This window comes from Spermophilus citellus (assembly GCF_964194105.1).
Source record: "Spermophilus citellus genome assembly, chromosome: 15".
Taxonomy (NCBI): domain Eukaryota; kingdom Metazoa; phylum Chordata; class Mammalia; order Rodentia; family Sciuridae; genus Spermophilus; species Spermophilus citellus.
Genome location: NC_138195.1, coordinates 53,719,722 through 53,734,053, shown reverse-complemented (window position 1 = coordinate 53,734,053; position 14,332 = coordinate 53,719,722). Strand labels below are relative to the sequence as shown.

The 14,332-nt window shown below is 39.4% G+C and overlaps 1 protein-coding gene across 1 annotated transcript in view; it reads right to left on the bottom strand.

Annotated features, from left to right (window-relative positions):
• SH2D4B (SH2 domain containing 4B) overlaps positions 1–14,332 on the bottom strand; it is a 95,112-nt gene that overhangs the window by 64,226 nt on the left and 16,554 nt on the right. Inside the window, exons 3-4 of the mRNA XM_081268826.1 lie at positions 1,525–1,684; positions 279–426 (exon numbers count right to left, since the gene is read on the bottom strand). Of these exons, the coding sequence (XP_081124952.1) occupies positions 279–426; positions 1,525–1,684 (308 nt within the window). The remainder of the gene's footprint in view (positions 1–278; positions 427–1,524; positions 1,685–14,332) is intronic.

Here is a 14,332-nt window from a genome sequence, read left to right as displayed (position 1 = left end):
ATTTCAGGATCCTTGGTTTGGGGTGCAGAAGACCTGAGTTCTGACCCAACCACTATTGCATGTGACCTTGGCAATTCTCTTCCTCTGTCTACCCCTCAGTTTCCTCATCTGTGCAAGAGATGGATGGGACCAAATGGTGTGTCAAGTTCCTTCTTCTATTCTCATAAAGCACCCAGTACCAACTAATGGCCAAGGTCAGATCCAAATCAGAGATCAGCCGCAATGGCCTTGGAGCTAGAGCAAGAGCCACCACACAGGTGCCCCATGCAGTGGCCCACCTTGAATTCTTCGTGGATGCGCTCCTCCAGGACTTTGGCAGCCTTGCGGTCCTCCATCTCCACTTTCCACTTCTCCGCCAGGATCCGGGCCTTCTCATTGGCTAGAGCATCCCGGAACTTCTTGGTGATCTCTGCCTCCTTCTGTTTCCTTCCAAGAGAGCACCAGCAGGAATCAGCTTGAGTGAAAAACTCAAGGACCACAATCTCAGTGGGAATTCAAATAAGAACAACGAACAATCTTCCCTTGGTCTAGAGAATAGCAAATATTGAAGGTCAACAAAAGGTTAACATTGGCCAAGATGGGGAGAAATAGGTACTCTCACATATGGGAAGGTTAAAATCAGTAGAATCATTCTGGAAGCCAGACAAACAAGATTCAGAAATCCCATTTCTCACTCAAGTGTACACAGATGTATGTAGAAGATGTTCATTGGAGAATTTTTATAACATAATAAATAACTCAAATGTCTGTCAATAGGACCAACAAGTTGTATTTCTCAAATACTATACAGTAATCTTAAATAGTTTTGTGGATTTATATTCATCAAATTGTCAAGGTGAAGACTTTATAGAGCATGTATCACCTAAATGTTCACTGTAGTTATCTTAGATGGTATGTCATTCTATAATCTATTTAATCTGTTCCTTATAGTTTTCCGTGTTGTTTATAGGCTTCTGCAGCTTACAATTAAAATATTGTCATTCAAAATTGGTGGTGGGAAGATGTCAGAGTCAATTTCACATGGATTTCCAAGTTTGGCAAAAAAAAAAATTAATTATTTATGAGAGTCTCACTCTAACCTCACCCGGGACTCAACCGTCCATCTTATGTGAGAAATGTGGATGATGTATAGAGGAACAAACAGACAACAAAAGTCAATCCAAACTGCTGTACTGTCCCCCTGACAATTAAGTACAGGAAAGAGCCAAAACATGTTGTATATACAATCAAGATGAATCCAACTACATGCACATCGGAAGGGCGTTGTTAGGCTTATGTTACTGATGAGAAAACTGAGGACCCAATCAGCTAACTTGTAATTAGCAGAGCCAGGGTTTGAACCCTCAGTTTTGCCTGATGCAAGACACTGACGCTTTGGTCCCCTAATCTTAGCAGAGCTCAAAACAGCCAGTGAGATGGTACCTTTTACCTCCTACCCACAACCTATGGTCTTTGGCTTGTACCTACCCCAAGGCTGTGTGGGTCAGGTCCCACCAACACCCCTCCTGCCCCAGCACCACTCACCAGAGCTCCTCGGCTTCCCTCTGTGCTTGCAGCCGCGCTCTCTCTGCAATCAGCTCCTCGGAGATCTCTTCATAAGTCTTGTCACCAGGGCCTTCGCCCATGACCCAGACCCAGACCTCGCCATCTTCTCCCAAGAGCCACTGGATGTGTTTGTCACTTGCTACCTCACAACAGGAGGAGGAATAAAGAAGGAAAAAGAAACATATCTGATTTCCATTCGTTAGGAAATGGCACACAACCATTACACCCCTCATAGCAGAGCAGTGTCATCTACAAATACGATTCCAGAGAGATACTGCCTAAAGGCAGGTCCAAGACCCTCTCTTCCTTCCCTTCCTCTCCCCCTGGGGAGCATCACAATAGCTAAGCCAGCCAGCAGGAGCAGGTCCCCAAGGTGTCTGTGACTGAGCTCTCCTAAAATCCTCATCAAAGAGAATGTAGATAACAGTGAGGCACTTTCTGTAGGAACTGACTTATGTCACTCCTGGGCTGTGGCAGTAGTTGGTGGTGAACATTCTCTGCAGTCTCTTCTTCCTGTCCACTAGCTAGAAAAAAAAGAGAACCAAGGATGGTAGATTGCCAGATGAAGCAGCCTGATGCTGAGTCTCTGTGAACTATATCAGGCAGTAACCTGAGCAAGAAATAAACCTGTGCTAGATTCAGCCACGAAGATTTCTCAGTTTTCCTACTGCAACAGATGGCATTGATTACTATGACTAATATGGAGATCAATCTCAAAAAAACAGCTGCTGCTGAAACACATATAAACTACGCATCATTGACTTTCAGTTGAGTGGTGAGTGATGTCCATTAGGCTGGATGGCTCGAGATCCATGTCAAGCAAGAGCAAAATATTTGGTAAAAATGTCAGACACTGTAACTTAAAAATCAGGCCCAGGGCTTCCTGAACTTTCATTATAAGGGAAGAGGGTGGGAAATAAAAAGTTTGTAATGTGTGTTGGTTACTAGTGGCTGTGTTTGGCAAAGTGTCAAGAGAAGGAAATGAGTCTAAAGAAGAATTGAGGGCTTTGCAAGTAAAATGAGAGAGAATAGAGACCATTTAGAAATCTGGGACTTCATAGGATTGAGAAAAACATCTCCTTTTCTTTGAGGGCTCCAACTATAAGAGATGGAACTTTTAAAGTATTTTCATGTAGAGCCGAGACAACTTTCTAAGGTGAATACATGATTGAGGACACAAAGCTCCATGGTGGTCACAAGATTGTGCTTCACCAGCCTCCTACTACTGAGGGCATTTTATCCTCATGCTTATAAATCTTCTAGCAACCTCAAGCATCATTTCCTCAATCTCTCAGGAAGATGCAAAGAGGGAAAGGCTTCTCCTAAGAAGTTTCATCTGTGGAGGAGAAAGCCCTTCACTGGGGCTCTTGGGTTTGTCCAAGGCCATGTTTCAGAGTCTGCTTCAGTCTCTGACTGAGCACACCAGGCTCATTCCTGAGACACACCAGACTCCTTGCCAAACTTTCTGGAACACCTCCAACCAACCTCCCTCCCTCTCTGCTTCAGTCAAGGTCAGGACTGCACTGCAGGGCAATGTCTCTCCCAGCCCCCGGCCAGCTCCTTGCCCTCTTTCTCTGACAAGCATTTTCGTTGAGGAAAAAAAAAAACAAAAAACAAACAAACAAAAAACCTTGCGTGGTGAATCCCTCCCCATTCCTGCTCCTCAGAGAAGCCAGACTAACCCAAGAACATTGAGTGCCAACTCTCACAACTGTTTTACAAAGAACTTCAAAGTAGATGCCTGCAGATGACAGTGAGACACGTAGGGGTCCAGGAGCAAAGAAATAAAGTCAACTGTAGAAAATGTCTAGTAAAGAATTTTAGGTATTGTTCCTGGGACATGGAAGCCAACAGACGAGAAGCCTTTTGAGTTTTGGAGTATAAACTAGAAAGCCTTTGATTGTTCAAGACTCAAACAACTCTTGGGTGCCAACTTTAGTGAGCTGGAGGCGGGTTTCAAGATCATGCTGACCAGGGAGGGTGTGGTCCTCAACACTCACTCCAGAAGAGGCCGAGGTCAAAAATCAAGGAGAAAAAGTTTCCTCAAGGGGATCAAGTCCATTCAAGGAATTCCTTCATGGCTAAGGCAGGGGAACTCTCAGAGCCCAGCCTGCAGGACTCAAGGATGCTGTAGACTAGGGAAAACAGGTCTCACGCTCTCTCCTTTCCCAAATGGCAGTATGCCTAGAGATATTCTGGCCTTGTCTAGTGCTGTATGTTGGTCTTAAGGGTGAGAGGTATTCAGGTGACATATCTATTTAGCACATTTGGACTTTATAGAGATAAATGTGGGGCCTCGGACCCTGTGGACTTCCAGGTGGATGCAGTGACTGGAAAAAGTGGTGAATGCATTTCATAAGGAGAAAATGAAATGTATAAATGCTCAGAATGGCAATCAATGACAGTGACCATGCTAGGTCCACCCTGCATTCCTTTTTTCTAGTCCACCAAGGACCACATTCCTCAGCTTCCCTTCAGTTCTTTGGGACCCTACAACTGACTTCTAGTCTGTGGAGTGTCAGAGGAAGTGATTGGTCTCACTTCCAGGCTGAGGCGATGAGCAGCTGCTATATCTTTTCTGCATTTTCTCCCTTGTCCACCCAGCTGGAAATAAATGACTCCAAGATGATGGAATTTTGAGAAAAAAAATCATCCTGATCCATGAGTCAATGTCTAAAACAAGATCACACAGAGGAGCTGCTGAAACCACACCCAACCATTGCCGTCAAGAAATAAGCCTTCGTCATGTAAATGTACTGAAATGTCAGGGTTTATCAATTGCACAAGGCACATTAATCCCCCTAATATAGAAGGACACTGTTATATTTTTAGTACATTAAGGGCAATATAGTAATCAAGAACTAGGTATAATTCAGAGAGGCCATTACTACTAGAATTATAAAACTTTCAACAAAATAATGAAGAAAAGCAAATGACTAGTGACATCCCCATCCCGTCACAGTAAGTAAAGGGAACAGAGAAAGAACAAAATACGTGTAACTATCACAGCAGACGCTATCAATTGCCTCCACACCATCCACCCCAGCCCACCATCCTCCCTCACCACAGAACCCCAAGTTGTTCAGGGAGAAGCAGAGATGCTCCCCTGTAGGAAAGGTGAGTTTCCAGCCCAGCCTCAAAGGACAAAATAACAATGGATCTAAACCCATCCCATAATGTTATTCTCATTGGCAAGTGATGGATCTAAGAGTGACAAGACTCACATTTCTAACAAAGTAGATACTGGCAGAAGCCCCAGTGAAGGGCTTTCTCCTCCACAGGATGAAACTTCTTAGGAGAAGCCTTTCTCTCTCTGCATCTTCCTGAGAGATTGAGGAAATGATGCTTGAGGTTGCTAGAAGATTTATAAGCATGAGGATAAAATCACAGGCTGAGCATGGGGGAGCAGAAAGATAGACCAGGATGTGCCCCTGGAAATTTTGAACAGCTAAATAAATCACCCATTTCAGGACATCTTCAGACTTCTTGTCCTTTGAGAAAAACAAGAAATCTCAAGAAATAAAATTCTGCAGTTATTAAACAAAATAAGGCAACCCAGACATGGAAGTTTAATTTAATAGACATTTGTTTAATTAAGCAACTATTAGTTGTGTGTTCTGTTAGTTCTAGTCAAAGATATCTGCAGCCAATACAGAAAACAAACAGAAAATTATGCAAAGACAAGGAACCCTAAATATGTCCATTAACACAATAAATGTAGGCAGAAAGAATTCTCCTATTAAAAATCCAAGACTATTGAATGTGATTAAAAAATAAATCCACCTATGTGCTACTTAAAGAAAACCCACTTTAAAAAAAAAAGAAAGTTTAAAAATAGAGGCAACAACAGACTGCGCAAAGGCAAGCATAAAGAAAGCAGAGCGTCAATGTCAGACAAAGCAAAATTCAAGGACAAACGTGTAAACAAGACATAGAAGAATATTGTGTGATAATAAAAGTTGCAACCCGCCAAGAAGATATAACAGTTGTAAAACTTTATACAACAAGCAACATAACAGCCAACTGCATAAAAGAAAAACACCAAAAATACAAGAAGAATTTGAAAATGTGTATAAACTCATGGTGGGCACTTACTACGTCTGTTTCAGAAGTCAGTGGGTCAAACAGATTTTTTAAAGTAATGATATATAGGAGTTGAATGATTCAATTTTATTTCATAATTACAGAACTTTTTTTTCTTCTTTTGGTGAACTGAACCCATTGGTGCTTTACCACTAAACTATATCCTTTTTATTTTGACACAGGGTCTCACTAAGTTTCTTAGGGCCTCGCTAAATTGGGAGGCTGGCTTCAAACTTGCAATCTTCCTGCCTCAGCCTCCAGAGCTGCTGGAATTACAGGCATGTGCCACAATGCCCAACAGAACTTTTATTTCTTAAACACTGAGCATATACTTTTCTTTTGCTCTTATAGTTATGAGAAAATTTTTATAGGCCATATTCCCTAATAATAAAACCCCAAATTAGAAGACAGTAGGGGGAAATAGTCATAAAAAATTTTAACTGTTCTATAATCTAGAAAATATCTCCCAGATAACCCTTGAATCTTTAAGGAAATCAATGTTGAAAAGACATATTATTTGGGGTAGGGGGAATGCAGCAAGAAATATGCAAGAAATGTGCATATGCACACATCTCATAGTAAGCTCAGAAGAAAACTTGCAGGTTTAAAGGCTTTTCTTTTCGATGTTCCTATAAAGATATTCCTCTCTCTTTCAGGGCTGGGGATGTGGCTCAAGCGGTAGCACGCTCACCTGGCATGCGTGCAGCCTGGGTTCGATCCTCAGCACCACATACAAACAAAGATGTTGTGTCCGCCGAGAACTAAAAAATAAATATTAAAATTCTCTTTCTCTCTCTCTCTCTCTTGAAAAAAAAAGATATTCCTCTCTTCTCCAAACACATCGTAATGCATACAAAACAACAAGGGATACAAGAAATACCTCTATGGCATCTCTACCAAACAGAAGCATGAAACTGTGGGAGAGATAGGAGCCTCCAACCTGCTGGACTCCATCTGGGTCCCAAAGAATAACATGACTCCTGCAGGGTAAAGGGGCATAAATATTCTCCAGGCAATACAGGAACCTAATTAAAGAGGAGTGTAATGAAGCCAGATGCTGGTAATGGGAGCAGCAGGTAGAGTGGACAGAGGTATGTGGTAGATGTACATGGTAGAATACTATTCGGTCTTGAAGAAGAAGAAAATATTATCATCTGCAACAATGTGGATAACTGGGATAACATAGACAAGTTCCACATGAAACCCCTGATATGTGGAGTGTGAAAGTGGTTACCAAGGACTGGAGGCAAGGAGATTGGGGAGATGTTGGAATATTGTGTGTGCGTGTGTATGTGTGTAAATGTAATACACATATGCAGAGTTGAAAGAGTAGTCTCATTTTACATTTTTGCAAATCTGCCTTATGTCCAACTTAATTGAAAGCAGATGGATTTTTCATATCTGTTCCTACATTCACTCTGTTATGATATGTAATTTTGGTTGAAATACATTTTTTAAAATGTATTCCCCTACATATGCAGTTGGAAAAAAAGAAGGAAAGAGAACAATTAGCACCTTTTTCAGATAATTTTTGATGCTATACCAAAAATCAAACAAGAGGTGGTTTCTTAAATGTTAGCTGTGGCTTGGAATCTGAAACCATATTGATTCGTTTTATTATAGTTTATTAAATTGAAATTCATTTGTTATGTTATTTTCTTAGTTTTAGCCATGTACCACGGTGACATAAGATGTTAACCATAGGGAAAGCTGGGTGAGAGGCAGATGGAAAGTTTCTAAACTACTCTGAAACTCTTCTAAGTCTAAAGTTAGTTCAAAATAAAAAGTTCGAGCATTTAAAAAGCAAAATAAAAATAAACACTCATTTGTCGCTGGGTGTGGTGGTGCACGCCTGTATTCCCAGCAGCTCAGAAGACTGAGACAGGAGGATCACAAGTTCAAAGCCAGTCTCAGCAAAAGCGAGGTGCTAAGCAACTCAATGAGACCCGTCTCTCATAAAATGCAAAATTGGGCTGTGGGTGTGGCTCAGTGGTTGAGTGCTTCTGAGTTCAATCCCTGGTACTCCACCCCACCCCACAAAAAACTATTTAGTTTGTTATTCGCTTTGAACGGATCTTTTTCTCATGCATGATTCTGCAACATTACTCGTTTGTCCTTTGGAAAATAGTGATTCAGTGAGTCAAGCAGACCTTCCATACATGGACTCACTTTATTTTACATATCAGAAAAGTTACATTTGTAAATACATGTATGAATCTCTTGAGAAAAGTCATTATGTATTGGGTGACAAATAAACGCACTGTGGCAGATGTTAAGTTTTTCAAAATTTTTAGCTTTTGCCTGAAAGTTAGAATTTATCACTGGCATAAATTTTATCAGTTGCTTTCCTTGAAATAACAGATCTACTTTATTTATTTTCAAATACCCATATTTGAAAAAAAAAAAAAAAAAAAAAAAAATATATATATATATATATATATATACACACACACACACATATAAATTGTTGGCCTTTTTTTAAGTAAAAATGATGTAACCTGAAAGAGACTACTTCATCATGTAATGAAACAAGCATACCTGCTTTTTCTCAGGACACCCATCATACTTCTGTAGGCAGCAAAAATACTTCATGCATACATTCCATTTTGTCACACAATGAAATAAGGTTTACTATTCATCAAGAGATGAAAATATCATCCATTTTATTGTGAACACATCATCATTTTTTTGTGATTGTGTCATGGTAAAAAAATACGATACTGGAACCATTATGGGGCCAGCAGATTTACCACTAGGTTAGTCAACTTATAAAGAGAAAAGGTTTGTTTTGGCTCATAGTTGTGGAAGTTTCAGTCTATGATTGGGCAGACCTATTGCTTTTAGGCCTCTGGTATAGGGATGGGGCAGCCAGTCATGGTGGGAGCATATGTCAGAGAAAACCATCCATCTAATGTACCAGGAGAGAAAGGAACTGAGGATTCAAGCTCCCATTCGCGGGCTTCCCACAGACAAACAGCTGTGACTCAGCACTAATCCATCCGGCTGAAACAACTGGTCAGCCCTTCTGATCCTACAGAGGTAAATGCCAACCGAGCCTTCATAGGTAGTGGCCACAGGTTTGAAACGGGGCTTAGGAGAGACAGTAAGGACCCACCCGTTGCATTGGTGATCCGGCAAAGGGAAACGAACTGTCGCCATTTGCAAGAGACACCACCATGGCAGAGAACTGACGTCACCAGACTGCGGTGGAGGAGATAACTTCATTGAAACCTGTGGCTACAGGTGTGTAATTCCCTAGCCTTCCCTCTCCACACATCGGGGAAACCTTAAGGGCCCCTCCCAGCTCTCCCATGAGCGCGACAGCCAGACCGAGGGAATCAGAGGTGGCGTGGGACCCGTGGCGCAGAACTCCCGGCTACCGCTCCCACCAGTGCTGACAACTGAGGTCTCTTGCACCAGCTACCGGGGGCGTGGCTACCGGAGGGCAAGTAAAATTTGCTGAGGATTCTCAGCCCCAAGCTCTACAAACTTAGGGTCTGAGGCAATGGCAAACAGGGAGAATGTGCCCAGTTGTTCATGAAAACAGGGCTCCCGGGAGCAGCAGACATGGCGTGTAGCCAGTATTGTGGTGAGCGGCACCAGTGAGAGGGACCTGGCTAGAGGAAAAGTGGGGAACTGACTAGACACAAGAGAAGGCCCTAGGCACTCAGGATTGGAGACTCGCCCAGTCTGGGAGGAGGGGCTGCTGCACAGTGATTGGTTCCCGCGTATTGACAGGAGAAGCTTGGCCTGGTGGGCACAGCGCCACCTACTGGAAGAGAAGTTAATCAAACTCTAAGACTGCATTTATTAGTTTTTTTTCTTTTTTTTTTTTGATTTGGGTTTTTTTTCTTTCATTTTCATTTTTATTTCTTGTTGTTTTTTAAATTTTTTAAAAATTATTTTAATTTTTTTCTTCTAATTTTAATTTTAATTTTTTATTATTATTTTTTTTAATTTTCTTTTTTTATTTCCTATTTTTTTTCTTTTTTTGTCTTTTCAATTTTCTTATTCCCCCTTCCCTGAATTCTACCTGCTTACTCTCATTCTCTTTAGTGACGTCTTCCCTTCCCTTCTAATACCTTTCCTCCCAAGCATCAAATAAATTTATAGGAGTAAACAGTAACTCAGCAGTCAAACAGAACAAGTAACATGAGCAGCTTGAAAAAGCAAGGAAGAAAAGGAGTACAAACAATGCAGGACAGCCTAAATATTCAGGAGGACCTAGAGTCATCAGAAAAATGGTCATATAAAGAACTCAAGGAATACCTTAGACAGATGGAATGGAACCTTAAAGAGGATACGAGACAGCAAATTCAAGCAGTGAAAGAACACATTGAGAATGAATTGCATAAACAGATAAAAGAAGAAGTTAAGCATCTTTATCAGGAGATAGAGATTATAAAAAAGAATCAAACAATAATTCTAGAAATGAAGGAAATGATAAACCAAATTAAAAACTCAATTGAGAGTATCACTAACACAGTGGAGCAAGTAGAAGCCAGAACGTCAGATAATGAAGACAAAATATATCATCTTGAAAAGAGTCTAGCCAACTCAGAAAGGCTGGTAAAGAATCACGAGAAAAACATCCAAGAGTTATGGGATAACATAAAAAAACCAAACTTACGAGTCATCGGGATAGAAGAAGGTACAGAGATTCAAACCAAGGGAATGAGTAACCTGCTGAATGAAATAATTACAGAAAACTTTGCAGAAATAAAAAAGGAAACAGATATACAAATTGAAGATGCATACAGGACACCAAGCACACAAAATCACAGTAGACCAATGCCAAGACACATTGTTATGAAGATATCCAATATACAGAACAAAGAGAAAATATTAAAAGCTACAAGAGAAAGGAGGCAGATTACATTCAGGGGTAAACCAATAAGGTTAACAATGGATTTTTCATCACAGACGCTGAGAGCAAGAAGGTAATGGTACAATGTATTTCAAACACTGAAAGACAATGGATGCCAACCAAAAATTCTGTATCCAGCAAAATTAAGCTTCAGGTATGACAACGAAATAAAAATCTTTCATGGTAAACAAAAGTTAAAAGAATTTGCAGCCAGAAAACCAACATTGCAAAGCATTTTGAGCAAAACACTACACGAGGAAGAAATGAAAAACAATAACCAAAACCATCAGTGGGAAGTGCCTCGGTAAAGACAGAGGGTGAGGGGAAAGATAATCATGGAGGAACAAACTAAATTTTTTTTAAAAAAGATAAATAATCAAACATGGCTGGAAGTACAAACCATATATCAATAGTAACTCTAAATGTTAATGGCTTAAACTCTCCAATAAAGCGACATAGGCTGGTATCATGGATTAAAAAAACAAATCCAACAATATGCTGCCTCCAGAAGACACATCTGATTGGAAAAGACATACACAGGCTGAAGGTGAAAGGATGGGAAAAAATATACCACGCACACGGTCCTCATAAGCAAGCAGGGGTGGCCATCCTCATATCGAATAAAATCGACTTCAAGACTAAGTTAATCAAAAGGGATAAGGAAGGACATTATATATTGTTAAAAGGAACCATTCACCAACAAGACATAACAATTATCAATATTTATGCACCAAATAATGGTGCTGCGACATTCATGAAAAAAATTCTCCTCAAGTTCAAGAATGAAATAGACCACAACACAATAATTATGGGTGACTTCAACACACCTCTCTCACCATTGGACATATCCTCCAAGCAAAAGTTGAATAAAGAAACTATAGAACTCAATACCACAATCAATAACTTAGACTTAACTGACATATATAGAATATATCAACCATCATCAAATGGATATACTTTTTTCTCAGCAGCACATGGATCCTTCTCAAAAATAGACCATATATTATGCCATAGGGCAACCCTCAGTAAATATAAAGGGGTGGAGATAATACCATGCATTTTATCAGATCATAATGGAATGAAACTGGAAATCAATGATAAAAGAAGGAAGGAAAAATCCTACATGAACAATATGTTACTGAATGATCAATGGGTTACAGAAGACATAAAGGAGGAAATCAAAAAATTCTTAGAGATAAATGAAAATACAGACACAACATATCGGAATCTATGGGACACAATGAAAGCAGTTTTAAGAGGGAAATTCATCGCCTGGAGGTCATTCCTCAAAAAAAAAAAAAAAACAACAAATAAATGAGCTCACACTTCATCTCAAAGACCTAGAAAAGGAAGAGCAAAACAACAGCAAATGTAGCAGAAGGCAAGAAATAATTAAAATCAGAGTGGAAATCAATGAAATTGAAACAAAAGAAACTATTGAAAAAAATTAACAAAACTAAAAGTTGGTTCTTTGAAAAAATATATAAGATCGACAGACCTTTAGCCATGCTAATGAAAAGAAGAAGAGAGAGAACTCAAATTACTAACATACGGGATGAAAAAGACAATATCACAACTGATGCTACAGAAATACAGAAGACAATTAGAAATTATTTTGAAAACTTATATTCCAATAAAATAGAAGATAGTGAAGACATTGATAAATTTCTTAAGTCATATGATTTGCCCAGACTGAGTCAGGAGGATACACACAATTTGAACAGACCAATTTCAATGGATGAAATTGAAGAAGCCATCAAAAGACTACCAACCAAGAAAAGCCCAGGACCGGATGGGTATACAGCGGAGTTTTACAAAACCTTTAAAGAAGAATTAATACCAATACTTTTCAAGTTATTTCAGGAAACAGAAAAAAAGGGAGCTCTTCCAAATTCATTCTATGAGGCCAACATCACCCTGATTCCGAAACCAGACAAAGACACCTCAAAGAAAGAAAACTACAGACCAATATCTCTAATGAACCTAGATGCAAAAATCCTCAATAAAATTCTGGTGAATCGAATACAAAAACACATCAAAAAAATTGTGCACCATGACCAAGTAGGATTCATCCCTGGGATGCAAGGATGGTTCAATATATGGAAATCAATAAATGTTATTCACCACATCAATAGACTTAAAAATAAGAACCATATGATCACCTCGATAGATGCGGAAAAAGCATTCGACAAAGTACAGCATCCCTTTATGTTCAAAACTCTAGAAAAACTAGGGATAACAGGAACATACCTCAACATTATAAAAGCAATCTATGCTAAGCCTCAGGCTAGCATCATTCTGAATGGAGAAAAATTGAAGGCATTCCCTCTATAATCTGGAACAAGACAGGGATGCCCTCTCTCACCACTTCTGTTCAACATAGTTCTTGAAACACTGGCCAGAGCAATTAGATAGTTGAAAGAAATTAAAGGCATAAAAATAGGAAAAGAAGAACTTAAATTATCACTATTTGCAGATGACAGAATTCTATACCTAGCAGACCGAAAAGGGTCTACAAAGAAACTATTAGAGCTAATAAATGAATTCAGCAAAGTGGCAGGATATAAAATCAACACACATAAATCAAAGGCATTTCTGTATATCAGCGAAAACACTTCTGAAACAGAAATGAGGAAAAACACTCCATTCACAATAGCCTCAAAAAAAATAAAATACTTGGGAATCAACCTAACAAAAGAGGTGAAAGATTTATACAATGAAAACTACAGAACCCTAAAGAGAGAAGTAGAAGAAGATCTTAGAAGATGGAAAAATATACCCTGTTCATGGATAGACAGAACTAACATTATCAAAATGGCAATATTACCAAAAGTTCTCTATAGGTTTAATGCAATGCCAATCAAAATCCCAACGGCATTTCTTGTAGAAATAGATAAAGCAATCATGAAATTCATATGGAAAAATAAAAAGCCCAGAATAACAAAAGCAATTCTAAGCAGGAAGTGTGAATCAGGCGGTATAGTGATACCAGATTTCAAACTATATTACAGAGCAATAGTGACAAAAACAACATGGTACTGGTACCAAAACAGGCGGGTGGACCAATGGTATAGAATAGAGAACATAGAGATTAATCCACAAAGTTACAACTATCTTATATTTGATAAAGGGGCTAAAAGCACGCAATGGAGGAAGGATAGCATCTTCAATAAATGGTGTTGGGAAAACTGGAAATCCATATGCAACAAAATGAAACTGAATCCCTTTCTCTTGCCATGCACAAAAGTTAACTCAAAATGGATCAAGGAGCTTGATATCAAATCAGAGACTCTGCGTCTCATAGAAGAAAAAGTTGGCTCCAATCTACATATTGTGGGGTCAGGCTTCAAATTCCTTAATAGGACACCCATAGCACAAGAGTTATATACAAGAATAAACAAATGGGACTTACATAAACTAAAAAGTTTTTTCTCAGCAAGAGAAACAATAAGAGAGGTAAATAGGGAGCCTACATCCTGGGAACAAATTTTTACTCCTCACACTTCAGATAGAGCCCTAATATCCAGAGTATACAAAGAACTCAAAAAATTAGACAATAAGATAACAAATAACCCAATCAACAAATGGGCCAAGGACCTGAACAGACACTTCTCAGAGGAGGATATACAATCAATCAACAAGTACATGAAAAAATGCTCACCATCTCTAGCAGTCAGAAATGCAAATCAAAACCACCCTAAGATACCATCTCACCCCAGTAAGATTGGCAGCCACTATGAAGTCAAACAACAACAAGTGCTGGCAAGGATGTGGAGAAAAGGGTACACTTGTTCATTGTTGGTGGGACTGCAAATTGGTGCGGCCAATTTGGAAAGC